The sequence below is a fragment of the Schistocerca piceifrons genome, chromosome 8 (genome assembly GCF_021461385.2).
Source record: "Schistocerca piceifrons isolate TAMUIC-IGC-003096 chromosome 8, iqSchPice1.1, whole genome shotgun sequence".
NCBI lineage: Eukaryota > Metazoa > Arthropoda > Insecta > Orthoptera > Acrididae > Schistocerca > Schistocerca piceifrons.
Window position 1 is genome coordinate 304,439,530 of NC_060145.1, and position 19,530 is coordinate 304,459,059.

The 19,530-nt window shown below is 41.1% G+C and overlaps 1 protein-coding gene across 1 annotated transcript; it reads right to left on the reverse strand.

The window, feature by feature from the left end:
* Nucleotides 1–2,442: 2,442 nt before the first annotated feature.
* Nucleotides 2,443–6,341, reverse strand: LOC124712304 (trypsin alpha-4-like). The gene is made up of 2 exons (XM_047242595.1): nt 5,976–6,341; nt 2,443–2,835 (listed from the first exon to the last, which is right to left on the reverse strand). The coding sequence occupies exons 1-2, from the start codon at nt 6,339–6,341 to the stop codon at nt 2,443–2,445; spliced, it is 759 nt and encodes a 252-aa protein (XP_047098551.1).
* Nucleotides 6,342–19,530: the final 13,189 nt, after the last annotated feature.

The window sequence follows — 19,530 nt, forward strand, 5'->3', positions numbered from 1 at the left end:
GGCAGTGTCGGAGCGTGTGTGCAGCTGTCCGACAGCTAGGAGCTTATGGCTCACCGACCCAGGACGTCGAAGTTGAGTGGTGTGTTAAGTACCCAAGCCACATCCGTTTATGTTGTGTCCTTCGTTTCTATGATTTGCTGTTGGGAAGCTTTTCTTGTGAACAACACCGAGTGTTTGTAGTGGTGAAATCGAGGTGCAGTGGAGTTAACTATATTGGTTCACTATAATTCAAGTGTACCAGCGGAATTTTCTGCCTTGTGGCCGTTAGTGTTCCGGTTGCCTGCCCTGGGCACTAACGTAATTTCAGGCAGCGTCCTTTCCTCACCTGTTGTCGCTGCCAACATGGTGTGTTGTTTTGACAGCATAACACACATTTCATTGTGGACAATTACGTCCATAAGAATTTGGTCTTTGAGTTTTTATGTGCCGATTAGTGGCGAGCAAGTCGTTTGGGCGGTCGGTCTGTGACTGTGACTGTCTCTTGGGTTACCGACGGATCAGTTGTAGTTGAGCCCTCTACCTGTCTCACCTAAGTGAACGTTAATGTTTCGTGGGCAGCCCCCCCCCCCCTCCCACTCCCACCGTGGAGGAGTCTGAGTGCCGTTGTCTGTACTGTCCTTTTCATGGGTGTTTAATGGTCTGTTGGTAATATATTATAGCCAATGTTTTAAAAGAAAATTTTTATTGTGTTTTATGTAAATCAGTTTATGTGAATCAATTGTGTGCCTTCAGCCGCTTAAAGCCTTAATCTCAAAATTTCCCCTTAGGCGAAAACGTTCTGGGCTTCTGCCTTGAAAGAGTAAGGTAATATATTTTAAAATTTTGAAATTTAATTCTGGACTTCAACTGTTTGTATTGCACCTTGTATATGTTTGTTCTAACTACTTTTGCCTTGATGCTTTCCACGCAGCTATTGCTATTGCTATTTTAACTGCATTTTTATCTTGTTGATTTTTGCATTTTGAAACTCGTAGTTGTAAAGGTTCGGCTATGTGCCGTTTTGGTTTAAAGGTGTTATTAAATTACAAAAAATTACAATTTTGAGTGAAACTGACCGACACATTACTTGGCCCTTTCCACAATCCTAATCACCTGTTCTGCCCAGCGGGTTTAGCGGGCGTATCAATTTCTCAGCACAAATTAACATGGAAACGGCCGTACAAGTTTGTCAAACTGTTCCTGATCACCCTGTATAGCATACGACAGTCATTCGTAAGTCGTATTTCTGGTTTGGGTTGAACTGGTCGATAAAGGCAGAAAGACGTCAGTCTCAGCCACCTGTCATGAAAATACTAACTGAAATATTCAGTGTGGATTCACTTACTTCAGGAGATTTTTCTCCTACTTGTCTTATTACCTTGCCTGATAGGACTGTCTGGGGAGCCAACATTATTGATTACATTCGTCTTTCATCAGCATCCTACCCTACTCTTTACTAATAACCTTATATCTGTTAGGACTGTGATGTACGAAGGTGTGCTTAATTAAGAGTGCATGCGTGATCTTAGAATCATAATTATAGCTTTCAATGCTGGCTTCTGGTGTGGCAAGACCAGATTTCGTGATTGTACGCCTCAGAATCCCTTGAGCAGAATGAATGGTCACAAGTAAGGTTTGACGACAACCGAACGTAATTCGTAGGAAGCAGTGTTGATCTTATCTTCTAGCTTTTTCCGACGACTGCTGTAGAGAGTGCTGTATTTTTTAATGTACTCACATCAACGGTGTCCTGTCTCTGTGATGGCACGATTCTTTGCTGACAGACTAATGTCCATGTTGTTTAATATGAATCTAATCCGGGTAAAGGAACATAATGTTAAGTGACTGCTAATCTTCTACGAGAGGATACCTTGTTTTAATTAATGTGCTTTTCATGGAGTATAATTTCTTACTCTTTTCTCGTAAATGCAACCCACCATACCTTTGCACCTCCTGTGGTTAATGAGAACAACATTCCCTGTTAGAGAGAGGTTTTTTTCCTTTAATTATCAATGAAATTCATTCCCTGATTCGTTGTAGTCAAGTCATTTCGTATAAGCCGTAGGGCGAGATGCCATTATGTTCTCTTACAGACTGCAGACGACATTACACTTACTTGAGTTTATCGGTAGAGAGGCGCTGTCTGCTATTGATAGGAAGCACAATAGCTCCACCAAGACAATTTGATATGGCGAAAAGTGTATCCTACATTAGAATACTGTTAAGATTCAGAACTAAAGTTACATCTACTCAATCAGTTAATAAAAATAGGATTGGGAATTTTTCAAGGTTTCGATGGACTAGTCTACAATGCAGACAAGCTGGCAGTGGTTACGCTGTGTTTCGCCAAGGAATGAGTAAAAATGTTAGAGACATAGTGTTTACTTTATGATAGACAGTCATGCATTAAACAAATACATCTGATGGAGCAAGAAACGCAGATCAGCTGTGGGCCTGCGGACGTCACACACCGGCTGCAGAGCGGATCCAGGAGCGCAGGTTGCCGACGCTGGCGTACACGGCCGGCGCAGACTCACAGGTCTTCGCCCCCCAGGAGACGATGCCCACTTGCATGTTGCCGCTGACCAGGGGGCCGCCAGAGTCTCCGTTGCAGACGCTCTTGCCGGCCTGACCAGCGCACACCATGCGGTCGGTCACCTCGGAAGAGAAAATGCTCTCGCAGTAGGAGCGGTCCGAGATGCTGATGTCGACCTTCTGCAGGGTGGAGGCTGCAGGCCCGCCGGTCCTCGTCCTCCCCCAGCCGGTCACCGTCACCGCCAGGCCAGCCGCCGGGTCGTAGCCGTCAGAGGGCAGGCTCACCACCTGGGCGTTGCTGCCGAGCAGCGTGCCGGACACCTGTCAAACACACAGTCACCAACTCGACGGCGTAGTACACATAAGAACGGAGCTGGAACCCATAATTCAAGAGTGTCGTGCTCAGAGGTCCAGCCGGCCGGAGTGACCGAGCGGTTCTAGGCGCTACAGTCTAGAACCGAGCGACCGCTACGGTCGCAGGTTCGAATCCTGCCACGGGCATGGATGTGTGTGTGGTCCTTAGGTAAGTTAGGTTTAAGTAGTTCTAAGTTCTAGGGGACTGATGACCTCAGAAGTTAAGTCCCATAGTGCTCAGAGCCATTTGGACCATTTTCAGAGGTCCAGCCCACATCCGCTGCCAGTTTGCTCTCGGACGAAACGAGCCTGTGGGGTCATCTCACGGGGTGGTCTCAGCAGTGAGAAGTGTTGCGAACTGCGATGTATGAGTGGGGGATAAGAGGCTGTGCCTTGTTGAGCACTGCGGTGGAGTGTGATGTATTGGTCATGCATCATTTATTCATAGAAGATGCACGTCAAAACTAAGGGTGGGTTCAAAAGGAAGGAGAACGTGTGAAGAAAGCTTGACGCAAAAAAACAAAGAAAAGCTAATTATTGGTGAGCATGATAAAAGTTGGCGGAATTTTGAGATGAACAGGTGAGGCGGAGGACAGAGAGAGAAAGTAAGAAGGGAGGGACAGCAATACGGACTGGGAGAAGGGCATGGATAAATAGTGGGAGATATGATGAGATGCACACGGAAATGTAGGGCAAGACTCCACGGAAACACAGCCTACACCATCATGGACCCACCACTAGCTTGCACAGTGTCTAGATGAGAACCTCGGTCCATGGCTTCGTGGGGTGTGCGTCACAATCGAACGCTACGATCAGCTCTTACCAATTGCAATCGGGACTCGTCTGAGCAGGCCACGGTTTTCCAGTCGTCTAGAGTCCAAACGACATCTTCACGAGTCCAGGAGAGGCACTGAAGGCGATGTTGATCAGTTAACAAAGGCATACCCGTCGGTCGTCTGCCGCCGTAGTCCATTAACGCCAAATTTTGCCGCACTGTTCTGACGGATACGTTCGTCGTACGTCCCACATTGATTTCTGCGGATATTTCAGGCAGTGTTGCTTGTTTGTTAACACTGCAAAGGAGGTATCGAGCTGTTAGAAAAGGCACGTTCGTCGGTCTCGTGTTACCTTAACTCACTAACGCCAAATTCCGTCACGCTGTCCCAATGGATACGTTGTACGTCCCACTTTGAGCTCTGCGGTCATACCACGCAGTATGGCTTGCACATTAGCCCTGATAACTGTAGGCAAACGCCGCTGCTCTCAGTCAGTCGTTAAGTGAAGGCCGTTGGCCACTGCGTTGTCCGTGGTGTCAGGATATGCCTGAAATTTGATATTGTCGACATTATACTGACAATGTGGATTGTGGAATACTGAATTAACTAACGATCTACGAGACACAATGTCCCATGCGACTTGCTCCAGCTACCATTCCACGTTCGAAATCTGTTAATTCTCGTCGTGTGGTCACAATCACGTCGGACACCGTTTGACATGAATCAGCTGAGTAACAATGACAGCTTCGCCTGTGCATTGTACTCCAACCCAGCGTTCATTACCGCTGACCTTTTAATATATCACGCCTTTTTCAGCTACTAAAGAAGGTTTGTACTGTGAGCAGACGTCGTTTCTAACTCGAAAACAAACGGGAAAATATTCCTACTTTTCACGAGGTCGCCAGAACAATATTCAGAAAACAAGCATGCAGTTCGGCTTCCATGTGAAATTTCACTTCCGCTGTTGTCATTTTCAACGAAATACGATCACTTTTACACTTGGACAACGTGGATGCTCTTCTTCTTATACACAATAACGTGACTGTCAGAGAACAACGATTGAACGTATATGTTCACAGAAACTATTTTCGCGAATTAAGTTTCATTTTCTGTTACTTATAGTTCTGAAATAGTTTTCGATTATTGCTCTTGTTTGTTGTCTGGATTTGACTTACCAAAATTGTTATAATGTTATAAGGGGCAGTCTAACGAAAACGAGACTGTTGGAAAAAAGTAAATAAACTGTTTATAATTTCAAAAGTAATTGCCAGAACAGTAAATCATTTACTTCACTGTGCGACAAGACGGTCGTTGCGTTCATGGTGAAAAGTCTAAGGTTAACTAGGGAATCGCGGTAGTACCAAGGCGTGGACCTCTTCGTCCGAAGTGAACCGAGATCAACAGATGTCTCTGTTCAGAACTCTGAAAATGTAGATATCACATTGCGAGGGATCAGCACGGATGTGTAAAGTCTTCCCAGCGATATATGGCAACATGTGTATTCGTATTTTATTCAAAAAGGTCATTCCGAGTACGGTGTAGAAAATTCGCTGGGAAGCCCTTACACGTCCTCCATAAAGTCCACTCTCTCCCGACTCGATTTTAACATTTTTGGAATCCTGAAGAAAGACATCTGTGGTCATCGACTTGTTTCGGACGAAGAGGTGTTCAACTGAGCACAGTCATGCTTCCGTAGACAACCGCGAACATTTTCCCTTTAACGCATTGTTTGTCGTGTCCACAGTAGGATAAATGTTTCTCGGCGATTATTTTTGAAACAATAAGCAATTTACGTACTTTTTTCCCAACTCTTCCGTTTTCTTTTGTCCACCTCTTGCAACAATTTAGGTAAGTCAGACGTACAAGACATGCAAGAGCCATTTCACAAGTGCAAGCAATGGGAAATAAAACTTAATATTTAAAAATAATTTGTTTTTCCTCGTTCATTCATTGGTGTCCGACAGTTAATTTACCAAGAATCAAAGGAATAACAACGATTGTCTAAATATAAAAGTGATCATCTTTTGTTGTGAATGAAGCAGGCGGTGCTACAATGTCGTATAGAAACCGAATTGATTGTTCCTCTTTGTGAATTGCTGACGGGAATATTCCACTAGCTAAGTGTCATACGCCAGTTTGTAGAAATCGGGATGTACTGTAGCTACTGGGGAATCCTGGCTGAGACTTTTTGAGGGCGCTACTTTATATGAAATTCAGTGTTGCTTACTCTATAGATTGCAAAATGTGTCTCACTGTATCAATATTTTGGCGATATACGTGGTGCCTACGTATCACAGATTTATTTCTGAGGTGTCAATTAGTGCCGCTCACCTGGATAACGGAAATGTCGTAGTCTATTGTCTCGCTGTCGTACTGTGCGTGCATGTAGCCAGAGGACGCCTGCAGGACGGATCCTCCGCTCTCGCGGACTGAGCTGCCGACCCGGAAACTCATCCAGGACAGAGCGACGCCGTCCACACAGTGGGCCGCCGACAGCACCCAGCTGGAGCTGATGATGGATCCTCCGCAGTTGTGTGAACCCAACTTCTGGAAGGAAACCTGCCACGGGTAGTCGGCGATGTCGGCGTTGGTCCCCCCAATGATGCGGCCTGAGCCCTTTGTTCCCCGCAAGGCTGGGGAAGGCAGGGCCAGGGCAGAACCCAGCAGGCACACCAAGAAGACGGCGAGGCGCTGCATTGTGGTAGCGGAGGCGATGACTCCCCGCAGCTCCCTCCCAACACTTTATATACCATCAGATGTGCAGATAAACAGCACAATATAAGTTTCGTCATCCCACTTGGGCTAAATCTCTGTCCTTGAAGTTGTGACAGTCAGCGTACTTCACTCAATGAGATACGCCAAGGCGATACAGTGCTAGCTTAATTTCGATACAGGTCTTGAGCAATTACTTCTTGCCTATGATGAAAGTGTTTCTTTCACAATGGAGACGTAGAAGAAGCTCTCTAACATTTACCCACTCGACGAGGTTGGGAGATAATCTCTATTTGCTGACTGCCTGTTCATCTGTCATTGACAGTTTGCTGTAAATGCTCTACATGAATGTTGGTCATTGTGTACATGAAAAATAGAATAGAGAGGTTTCCGAGGTGAGAGAAATTCTGACCTTGGCGCTTAATCAGAGTGTTAAAATAAAAATTTACAGTAAATAGCAATTTGAGAGACGTCGGACATGCCTATAGATGTGGGCACGCTATTATCTGTAGCCAGCCTGTCAAAAACTTTGTTATCGCAGTGGGTCATGCTATGAGGTGATCTGGCACTGTTCGTGGTCATTCGCTCGTTTGACACGGACGTTAGTCTTTGTGGCATCCATAAGCGTAAGGATAATCGTTTCTCACTGACGACTGTGAGTTCCACCACAAGTTGTTTAGTCGCCTAGTAGCAAAGGGTTGTTTGCCTAGCGCAAACAGATTTTCTTTGCAAATTATGACCATAATTTCTTGACGTGTCTTTTGTAGGTGACTGATTAGCGCACAGGCATTTCTAATTTCATGCCTCAGATACCTGCTTAAACCTGATACCTGAAATTAACTTGTTCCTCTCGAACGGCTTCAAGGTTTCATCGATCTTACCTTGACAGTCCAAAGGGCTGACCATTATCAACAATAACACAAAACAGCGAATACATTGTCGAAGTTAATCCTGAAATTAGTGGTCACCCAATGCATGAAACCAGATTTCATTCGAGCGCTAGTACAATACTGCCGATGAAATTTTCTTCTATGAATAGAATTCGAAAGGCATCCTTAAAGTCCATTTGTCAATAACAGCAAACACCTAACACTACTTGCATATCTTCTCATCGCAGTTTTGCTGTTGTAGCAGTAGCACTTTAATTTCTTCACACATCACTTTTATATGGATGCAGAACATTTCATGATATTGAAACACAGTTGCAACAAAAATAACATATATATATATACAGATAGTCAGCTGCAGCCTCAGACTAAGAACGATCACATAATCGCTTGAAGACTTTCGGTAAACCATATAAAACCTAAAAAACAATAGCCAGATAAGGTTTGTAATCTCCAGGCTCTCGGCTACTATGTAAAACAGCGCTACCTCATTCGGTTTAGCCGGTCACGGTGAACAAGCGGTTCTAGGCGCTTCAGTCCGGAACGGCGTGACTGCTAAGGTCGCAGGTTCGTATCCTGCCTCGGGCATGGATGTGTGTAATGTCCTTAGGTTAGTTAGGTTTAAGTAGTTCTAAGTTCTAGGGGACTAATGACCTCAGATGTTAAGTTCCATAGTGCTCAGAGCCATTTTAACCATTTTTTTCATTCAGTTTATCCATAGTCCACACTTCAAAGAAGTTAACAATGTAAAAGACTAGTGCTACACTCTTCATTCATTTCTCACTGACACTCACTGCACACACTACAGACACTACACTCGCGACACATGTACAGTATAACATTAAATACATTATCAGCTGACGACATGACCAAAGCGAAGATGTTTAGTTCCTAGGATTGAGTACTGCAAGATCCCATTTCCTAGACTGAAAAATTAAGCCAGCATCCGACTATAATGGTTGAGATATTGAGGTTGGGAATATGGTAGGGTATAGTTTTATACATTGCATAGCTTTGGGAGTAAGGTTTTCTAGAAAAAAGAAGCGTAGCGTAAAAGTGTTATGTGAAATGATAGATAATTTATCATCATTGTCATTGTTATTTACATATCACATTGCAGTGGTTAAATGTAATGATAAGGGTAACATTGTAATGAGTCGAAAGGACGTGGAATGGTAGGCACGAATAGTGTAATTGAACATAAGGAAACGAAATTCTTGTGTTAGGCATTTTCGCAGCAGCTGTATATAAATTATGGTACACTTGTACAGGTGTAGCTATATTTGTTCTGATAAATGTTTCGTTTTGAATGCTGCACGTATTTCGTTTATCTTGTGTACCTAAACGCGTTTCTCCTTGTCTACAAGGCATCTCCACTGTGCGTTCTGAAATATGACACGAGTTTTTCGTTTGCACATATAGGTTACCATATGGTTCAAATGCCTCTGAGCTGGCTGAATAGGTCAGGTGTCCATTATACGCAGGAGGTGGCTACACGGGTAGCGGGGGCTGTGTGGCGTAGACTGGATGGTTTTTAGGTTAGAGGTCTCGGGAAAACACAAGATGGGCTTCATTCACAAAGGGTGCTGGCTGAAAACAGGAAGAACATAGATACAGGAACTATTGGAATAACAGTTGTAAATTGTCGTAGCTGTGTTGAGAAACTTCCAGAGCTCCAAACGGTAATAGAAAGCACTGATGCTCAAATCGTTATAGGCACTGAAAGCTGGCTAAAGCCGGATAGAAGCTCTGCTGAAATTTTTGCTAAGAACCTAACGGTGTTCCGAAAAGATATGCTTAACACGGTTGACGGTGGCGTGTTTCTTGCCGTTAGAAGTAGTTGTCGAGAAATTGAAGTAGATACTTCCTGTGAGTTAGTAGGGCCAGAGATCATTGTCGGCAACCAGAATAAAATAATAATAGGATCCTTTTACCGACCTCCCAGTTCAGATGATAAAGTTGGTGAAAGGTTCTAAGAAAACTTGTGTTTTATTTCAAACACGTACCCGACTCATACAATAATAGTTGGTGGCGTCTTTAATTTACTCTCGATATGTTGGTGAAAATACATGTTTTATTCGGGGGGTCGCATAAAATATCATCCTAAATTGTGCTAAACACATTCTCTGGAAATTATTTCGAGCCCACACAAATAGTAAACGGTTGTGAAAACACACTTGGTCTCCTAGCAACAAATAATCCTGAGTTAAAAACCAGCATCAAAACCGATATAGGGATTAGTGAACGCTGGGTTGTCGTAGCGAGACTGAATATTGTAATCGTCGAAAAATAAGCGAAAAATATACCTATTCAAAAAAGTAGATTAAAGTTCACTTGTCGCCTTCCTGAGAGACAATCGTCACTCATTCCAAATTAATAATATAAGTATAGACATATGGCTTAAAATTCAAGTATCGGCAGCAATTGAGAGATTTATACCAAATAAACTAACAAACGACGAACTTGATCCTCCTTCGTACACAAAACGGGTTAGAACACTGTTGCAAAAACAACGAAACAAACGTGCCAAATTTAAACAAGCGCAAAATCTCCAAGATTGGCAATCCTTGACAGAAGCTCGAAACTTAGCGCGGAGTTGAATACGAGACACCTATAACAGTTTCCACAACGAAACTTCGTCTCGAAACCTGTAAGAAAATCCAAAGAGATTCTGGTCGTATGTGAAGTACGTTAGTGACAAGAAACAATCAATGCCATCTCTGCACGATAACAATGGAGGTACTATCGAAGACAGTGCTGCCAAAGCAGATTTACTAAACACAGCATTCCGAAATGCCTTCATAAAAGAAGACGAAGTAAATATTCCAGAATTCGAATCGAGAACAGCTGCCAACATGAGTAACGTAGAAGTAAATATCCTCATTGTAGTGGAGCAACTCAAATCACTTAATAAAAGCAAGTCTTCTGATCCAGACTGTATACCAATTAGGTTCCTTTCGGAGTATGCTGATGTATTAGCTCAATACTTAACAATCATATACAACCGTTCGCTCGACGAAAGATCCGTACCCAAAGACTGGGAAGTTGCACAGGTCACACCAATATTAAAGAAAGTTACTAGGAGTAATCCACTAAATTACAGGCCCATATCGTTAACGTCGAAATGCAGCAGGATTTTAGAACATATATTGTGCTCTAACATTATGAATTACGCAGAAGGAAACGGTCTATTGACACACAGATAACATGGGATTATAAAACATTGTTCCTGTGAAACACAACTAGCTCTTTATTCACATGAAGTGCTGAGTGCTTGACAAGGGATTTCAGATCGATTTCGTATTCCTGAATTTTTAGACAACATAGTTGTTTGGAGATAACAGCGATTGGTTTGCCTATAATTAATTATTCAAAATGATACAATCGCCAACCGATTTCAACCCGCGATGGGGTCATCTTCAAGGCAATTTACACTGTAAATTTGCAATATTAGTAAGTAACCATGTACATAATCCACAAGCAATTAGTCAAAGTTAGATAAATAAACAGATTTTTATACCCAATTTGGTCGCTCGCTGGAGTCATCACCCTGCCTGTGCACGGTTGGTAACTATGCATGGCTGGTTCTCTGCATGAGCTTAAATAACGGCCAACAGCATGTGGGCAGACGGTAACGCCCTCCACAGTGAACAACGGTAGTTACACGCTTAAGCTAGGAATCGTAAATTTTAAAGTTAGTTCTAGTTGTAATATAAAACATAACAAATAATAAACAATGATTATAATTAATTAAATCTTGAGATATTTAAAATTATTTAAAATGTAGATAACTGTTGTCCCATAAATTTTCACATCATTTATGGGAAGAGTAGAGCCATCTATGTTTTGTGGTAGGGACGCCGCTGCCATGGGCGATAGTATATATCAAGCGCCCCCTAGCCTGTGTGGTTAGGACGCTGTCGTTATGGTAGCCGCTTCGTATAGGTCGTCTGCCGTAATATCATCCTTGCGCGCCGTTCGTTGCGTTTCGTGCAAAAAAGTTTCAAATACACCAGCTTGTCAATGCTTAATATCCCAGGAATGCAGAAGAAAGGACCACGACAAGAACTTATGACAACAGCAAGTTACAGTAGCAGGGATTTGTCCAAAGGTTCAAATGGCTCTGAGCACTATGAGACATAACTTCTGAGGTCATCAGTCCCCTAGAACTACTTAAACCTAAGATAAGGACATCACACACACTAATTCCCGATGCAGGATTCGAACCTGCGACCGTAGCGGTCACGCAGTTCTAGACTGTAGCGCCTAGAACCGCTCGACCACCCCAGCCGGCTGTCCAAAGGTAACAAAAAAAGTCAGTTTAAGATGGGCCTATGGAAACATCCATTGCGGGAAATATTCCTCTTCATAAACTTACAAACTCTATCCTCAAAGGCTTCCTGCGCAAATAATGCTTAAATAAAAAATAACAGATCAACGAACATTGCGTAAAAATACGTACCGACGATTTGCGTAAATGTTCTGGAAGAAATACGCAATGAACCCATCGACAGCATTATCTGGATTTCAGTTCACGAAACTATGGACACTAGCGGCCGTTACATTGCAAATTTAGTTGTTGGTGCTTTAAAAGAAGAGCCTTTTTCTTCCTATTTAGCGGCCTGCAAAGAACTTGAAAAAGTAAATCACCCTACGATCGCCTGATTTGTAAATGAGGGTAATGGAAAAATATTTTGAAAATCTTATGCAGATGAAAGGATTTTTGTGTTTATTTCAGATGCTGCTCCCTATACGATCAAAGCAGTTTGATTCATGTGGCGTGCTTTGCTAGTGGAGTAAAACGCCTTGCTGAGGAAGTACGTTCCACGTTTGTAAATGTAAATAAATTATTTCATCCACGAAGCAAGAGTATCTAAGGGCTCCGGCCCGCATCAAGACCCAGAAAGAAAAATTACGAAGTGTGCCTCTACCTTTCGAACCAGTGGTAACTCGCTGGGGTACGTGGGTCGAAGCTGTGTTGTTTTACAATGAACATTTCGAGGGCATTGGAGTTGTAGTAAACGACTTCGATAGTGCAGAGGCTTTGGCAGTTTGCCGGTGCTGGGAAGCATTTAATGATTCAGGTATTAAAATAGACATTGCTGTGGTTAGCTCTCATTTTACCTATATAGCTGTAAGTATTAAAAAGCTTGAAACTCAAGGTTCGGAGTTGAATGTAACTATTCAGTTAAAATACTGCAAAATACTAACGCGAATTCTTTACAGACGAATGGAAAATCTGGCAGAAGCGGACCTCGGGGAAGATCAGTTTGGATTCCGTAGAAATGTTGGAACACGTGAGGCAATACTAACCTTACGACTTATCTTAGAAGAAAGATTAAGGAAAGGCAAACCTACGTTTCTAGCATTTGTAGACTTAGAGAAAGCTTTTGACAATGTCAACTGGAATACTCTCTTTCAAATTCTGAAGGGGGCAGGGGTAAAATACAGGTAGCGAAAGGCTATTTACAATTTGTACAGAAACCAGATGGCAGTTATAAGAGTCGAGGGGCATGAAAGGGAAGCAGTGGTTGGGAAAGGAGTGAGACAGAGTTGTAGCCTGTCCCCGATGTTATTCAATCTGTATATTGAGCAAGCAGTAAAGGAAAGAAAAGAAAAATTCGGACTAGGTATTAAAATACATGGAGAAGAAGTAAAAACTTTGAGGTTCGCCGATGACATTGTAATTCTGGCAGAGACAGCAAAGGACTTGGAAGAGCAGTTGAACGGAATGGACAGTGTCTTGAAAGGAGGATATAAGATGAACATCAACAAAAGCAAAACGAGGGTAATGGAATGTAGTCGAATTAAGTCGGGTGATGCTGAGGGAATTACATTAGGAAATGAGACACTTAAAGTAGTAAAGGAATTTTGCTACTTAGGGAGTAAAATAACTGATGGTGGTCGATGTAGAGAGGATATAAAATGTAGACTGGCAATGGCAAGGAAATCGTTTAAGAAGAAGAGAAATTTGTTAACATCGAGTATAGATTTAAGTGTCAGGAAGTCGTTTCTGAAAATATTTGTATGGAGTGTAGCCATGTATGGAAGTGAAACATGGACGATAACTAGTTTGGACAAGAAGAGAATAGAAGCTTTCGAAATGTGGTGCTACAGAAGAATGCTGAAGATAAGGTGGGTAGATCACGTAATTAATGAGGAGGCATTGAATAGAATTGGGGAGAAGAGAAGTTTGTGGCACAACTTGTCTAGAAGAAGGGATCGGTTGGTAGGACATGTTTTGAGGCATCAAGGGATCACAAATTTAGCATTGGAGGGCAGCGTGGAGGGTAAAAATCGTAGAGGGAGACCAAGAGATGAATACACTAAGCAGATTCAGAAGGATGTAGGTTGCAGTAGGTACTAGGAGATGAAGAAGCTTGCACAGGATAGAGTAGCATGGAGAGCTGCATCAAACCAGTCTCGGGACTGAAGACCACAACAACAACAACTTTCAGTTAGTAAATAAAATTGTTTTAGTGAACCTCTCGTTGCTGGAAGTATTCCCAAGAAAACTTAAAGAAGAGTTGGAAAATATTTTAAACAATACTCCAGGCTTTGAACCGTTGTGCCAAATTGATAGTTTTATTATTGGGATGGGTGAACTTTTACCAGAAACAATAAATGCCAACATAGCACCCAAATTCAAATACTGCCCAGTTATCTCAGTTGATGTAGAACGGTCCTTTCCTGCTTATAAAATGAAGACACAATCTTACTACCGAATATTTGGAGTTGTACTTAGTCGTTTACGTTTACAACAGTGAAAAACATTTAGAATAAATTGTAAATGATGCTTTGGTCCAATAGTATTAATCAGAAGTTAATGATGTTCAAATCATTCATGATTTTTATGTTCTCTTTGAATAAAACTTATATTTTGAAGTAAAATTTTTGAGCTTGCCGCCTGCATGCGATATATCTCAAACTTGGTCCTGTACAGATCGACTGTTGCTCTGCGACTCACTCGCATCGCAAAAAGGAACAGTTCTTGAAACACAGAATACGTCTCTATTTTGCCAATTTTTAGAAAATAAACCCGGAAAGGCCCATTCCTAACCTCTAACAGAAAGTAGTATTCAGAAGATGATAACAGTGATCTAAATGTACCGAATTTTCACGCGACCTGCACTCTTCCTCGTAACTGATATGCACAGGTTTGATTCTGAGATATAATACACGCAGCAACTACGATGTGTATTTATTAGTTAATCTTACATATTTCGTCAGTTTTCATGCATTTTTGAGCATTTTTCATGCATATTTTAAGGTTTTAATGATGGATATAATCCGGTCCCTAGTGGTGAAACACTGTTTGCAAGCACCTTTGCGTCTTCACACGACTCCAACTGAGGATCAATATTTACTGCGAGGAACTTTGTGTTTGTTGCCCAATCTATTGAGGAACTATCTGCACTTAGTCTTGTAGTGTCATTTCCGTCTTCAAACGCAAAGTTAAACTTGGTTCCTCTGCATGGAATTCTCTTGTTATCTTAATAAATATTATATTGGTGTCATCAACAAAGAGAATTTTTTCGTTTCCATTTACACTACTGGGAAAGATATGGACGAACATTCGGTAAAGTATCGATGCTTACATGCTACCTTGAGGTACACTTATATTAGTGTATTTTGGTTCTGATAAATGTTTCATTAAACATTTTGTGTTATTTGTTATTTGTGTTATCTCTGATCTTTGCACTCCGTTAATTAGGATTACAACCAATCGTTAGCTACATAACTTTATTTGATTTTACCTTATTTTACTGAATCTTAAGGTCAACGGTACCAGAAGACTTAAAAAGACTGAGAATGTTCCTGTAACTTTTACTTGTCAAGAACAAGAATTCTGCTACAACTGTCGCCATACTGCGGAACTGAAACTCTGATTCAATTGCAAAGATATATTTATACAAGTAATTCATCAAAGTATGTTTCATGATTGATTCTGTCTTTAACAAAGAAATAACTCCTGTTTTAATCCGTAAATTTTCGCGATGCGAAAGATCTGTTTACTATGTTTGTTAAGGGAGCTTGTATACATGACGCGCAGTATATCTGCAGATAAATTGATACTTCATCGAAGCCTATTGACTTCTTAATTTTTAGGTTTGCTAGTGTTTTCCTGACTTCATAGTCTGTGATTGGTAGTAAAACCATTGCACTTAATGCAAAACTATTTATTTTTGGGGATCTTTTCTTATAATTAATCTACAATGTTGGAAAATGCTCTTTCAACTTATTTTCTAGATGGTGTGGAACATTTATTACTACACGTCCATCCCCTATCAGTACTTCATTTTGCTTTTTGCGTGTCTCTCTCTGTTCCCTGTGTAATGACATTCCAGACAGCTTTGCTTTTATTCTCTGCATTGTATATTATTCTGTCATTAAATAATTTCTGTAGCAGTAGCCACACTACTATAAATATCTACCTGTACCCGAGAGAAAAGTTTGAGAACTTTGTTTCATTATAATTGTGTTTATAGAACTGAGATAGATGAAGGTTTCGGATGACATAGTAAAACCTGTTATTACCCATCTGTTTGTGCGAGACACTAATACAGTTTTGGGTACTTTTGGAAGCGTTTGCTGAAAGTACAGTTTGAATAATATAGCATTTTCGTATTTACATTGGTTTTTCTATACGCTTCAGCCCAATTTCGATTTGCTGGCTCTCTTTAGATTTATTCTAAATGTCAGTTGTAGGCTCACAGTTTAGAGATACTTTCCGTGCCTGATTTTATTATTATTATTTGCCATAAATGGTCTCAGAGTCTAAAATATTTTCAGCTATGTCATACTTAGTAAGTGATGGTTAATAGTTACCTTTGTTGCTCAATTATCCAAAACGAACATGCCAATAATCTGAGGGATATATTTGTGATGATACTACTATATTTCATTTGTGAAACCTGTGTTTTTGTTTCCAGAATAAATTACACTGACTGAGACATTATCTGTCAATTTATGTAAAGAAAGAGTATGCAATACCACTGAGTGATCGACATACAAGCACTGTGGTTAATTTATTGTTCATGTGAAGCCCTGTAAATTCCCAGCTAATATATAAAAGTTTTTGCCTTCACATTCTGCGCTGTGCTTATTTCTTTTATGATAGCAATGCATGTTCGTACAGCTATATGTTTCCTCATTCCCTGATTAAATAATACGTTGGTTTTCTATGTCTCTGCAACAGTTCTTAGAGATACAAATTACTGTGCAGCTCAGAAACTGGAGCTCCTCTTGAGATTGCTACATTTTATTTTTTACTGATTGTACGTTTTGACAAAAAATTGTTTACTTTATGAAATGTCCTATGTTGTTTTTGCCGGTGGTTTTTTTTCTTTATGTAATAGTGTATATGTATCATTTGGTGTATCAGAATCTTTCTTGTGAGTGATTGTCGGAGATCTCTTTAAACTGTTTGAGATACTCTTTAAGCAGAAGAGCGTTTTGTCTGGATATGTCATCAGAAACACTAACATACAAAAAAAACACTACCATACGAAAAGTAATTAACCATGTCTATGCCACTGTTGTATTGTTCATTACGTGAGTACGGAATGACATGGAACATCATACAGCTTCTGAACTGAAGATAGAGTATTCGACAGCCCATTCGGTACACAAACGGAGATATTAATTTAATATTCGTGGTAGACTGGAATACGATAGAAAGAGAAGGAACAGAAGACAGTCACTGGAGAATACTGGCCCCATAGTTGGAGTCAGAGAGGACAAAGACTGACTGAGTTCAGAAATAAATTTCAGATAGTGATAGCGAATAAAAAGTTTGAAAATCACAGGATGAGGATGTGTACTTCCAGAAGGCAAAGGAACAGGATGAAACAGGAAGATTCCACCTGGATTCACAATAGTCAGACTGAGATCTGACGTCGCATACTGGATCGTAAGGGCAACGCAGGGGCAGTTACACACTCTGATCACAATTTACAAATTATAAATAGCAGCCTGAAGCTTAAGAGAGTCGCCAGAAAGAATCAATGCTGAAGGAAGTTGGATACTGAAGTACTGAGGAATGATGAACTGTGCTTGAAGTGGTTTAAGGCTGTAGATATCGCGTTAATGGATAGCTCAGTAAGCAGAGGACTGAACGTCTGTGACAAGGTAATCACTGAAGTTGCATAGAAAAACACTGGCACAAGAAAGTATCTGCAAAGAAACGGTGGATAGCAGAATTAATATTTCATTTAACTGACTGAAGAAGGACGTGCAAGCATTTTCAGGGAAAGAAAGAATACACGAATATAAGTGATATTGGAATTAAATAAAAAGAAAGTGCAGGGAAGTCAAGGCAAAATGCCTGCAAAAAAATATGAAGGCAGCGAAAGAGAAACCATTGTTTAAGGATTGATGTAGACTGTGTAGTAAATGCCGAACAGAGGTCGTTGAAATTATAAGTTAGGCGCCAACAAGAAATCTGTAGCGGGATTTGCACTGGAAAGTGCAAAGGAGAGAGCGGATAGGTGCAGAGAGTACAATGAATGACTTTTATAGACGAAGGGCTAGTCTGTTAACGTAAGAGAAGGAAAATGTGAGTCGTTATGGAAGAAATAGGACATACACAGAGCCTCCTAAACTATTCAGTCACATGCTGCACAAAGAATAGACAGTATCGCATCAGAGTTTCTAAAAACATTGTGAGAACTGACAATAAAGCGACTATTGTAGCGTTGAGCCTATAAAACTGGAGAAATCATCAAACTTCCTACAAAATGTCTTAGGCATAACTGCAGATATATGGTAGAATGAAAAGTAAAATCGAGGGCCTTTAAATGGGGTTTAGCGTGCATAAAAAAATTTGAAGGCACAAGAGACTTAAACCTGACGTTGTGCTTGATAAGGGAAGCAGAACAACCAAGACATGGTCATATAATTTGATGATCTGCAAAAAGCGTTCGGAAATGTAAAATGGCGAAAGAGAGTCAAGATCCTCATGCTAGTGGATGTACGTTACAGGGAATGACGGGTAATATACGAGGGTTATTCGGAAAGTAAGGAACGATCGGGCTCGAAATGGAAACCACAGGGAAAATTCGATGAAGTTTTGCACAGACGTGTTGAGTAGTGTTTCTGGTGTGCCCGTCGATCGCGTTACGTCGTTCTTTTAATTCTGAGCACACAGGGAGCACATACAGATACCTAGAACAATAGTGCCTGCCGCCAAGTACGAAAGCCTGGTGACAAATTTTGCCTGAAGCTATGCAGCCAACATTACATAACTGTCGTACCTTTCCTTCTTCCAGACAATACTCAGACCCATTCTGCAGGGGCAATGAAGATGCTCCTGCATCGTTTTCAATTGGAAATATTTGATTACCCACAATACAGCCCGTAGTTGTCTCCTTCTAAGTTTCATTTTCAGCTGACATGAACCGCTGGCTATGAATAAAACATTTTGGCACAGACAACGAACTGTAGGCCAGCATCGAGAGTTGGCGGAAAGCATTGGCGGCTGCCTTCTATAACGAGGGTATTGGAAGGTTGGTACAATGCTACGACAAACGTCTAAGTCGGATTGGCGATTATGGAGATAAGTAGCTGGACGTTGTAGCTAACTGTCTTAAATAAAACAATTTTCACTGTGGTTACCATTTCGCGTCCTATCGTTCCTTACTTTCCAAATAGCCCTCGTATAATACGTACAAGAACCAAGAGCGAGCGATGTGAATGGAAGACCATGAACTAAAAGCTCGAATAGGAATGGGAGCCAGACAGGGATGCAGCCTTACGCCCAGACTGTTCAATCTATATATCGAAGAAGCATCGACGCAAATAAAAGAAAGGTGCAACAATGGGATTAAAACTCAAGATGGAAGGATATCAATGACAAGACTCGCTGATGACATACCATCAGTGAATGTGAAGCCGAATTACTTCACCTGATGAAGGAAATGGACAGTCTAATGGATACAGATTATGGATTGAGAGTAAAATGCGGTGAGAAGAAGAGGATGAGGAACTGCAGAAATAAGATAAACTTGATATCAAAATTGGGGACCTCGAAGTAGGCGAAGTTAAGGTATTTTCTACCTAGGAAAAAAATGAAACATGACTTCAAAGTAAGAAGGACATTCAAAAGAACTCTGCTGGTGTCAAACATAGCTCTTAGTTTGAGGAATACGTTTCTAGGAATGAACGTTCGGAGCACAGTATTTTATGGAAGGGAATCACGTGCTGTAGGATCACTGGAAAACACGAGAATCGAAGCGTTTAAGTTATAGTGTCATAGAAAGATGTTAAAAATTACTTGGACTGATAAA

What these genes read in the sequence shown, in the direction of transcription:
- LOC124712304 (XM_047242595.1), bottom strand. Translation starts at nt 6,341, where the DNA reads ATGCAGCGCCTCGCCGTCTTCTTGGTGTGCCTGCTGGGTTCTGCCCTG. An exon ending in ACGACATTTCCGTTATCCAG is followed by an intron (nt 2,836 to 5,975) that starts GTGAGCGGCACT and finishes TGTGTTTGACAG; the next exon opens with GTGTCCGGCACGCTGCTCGG.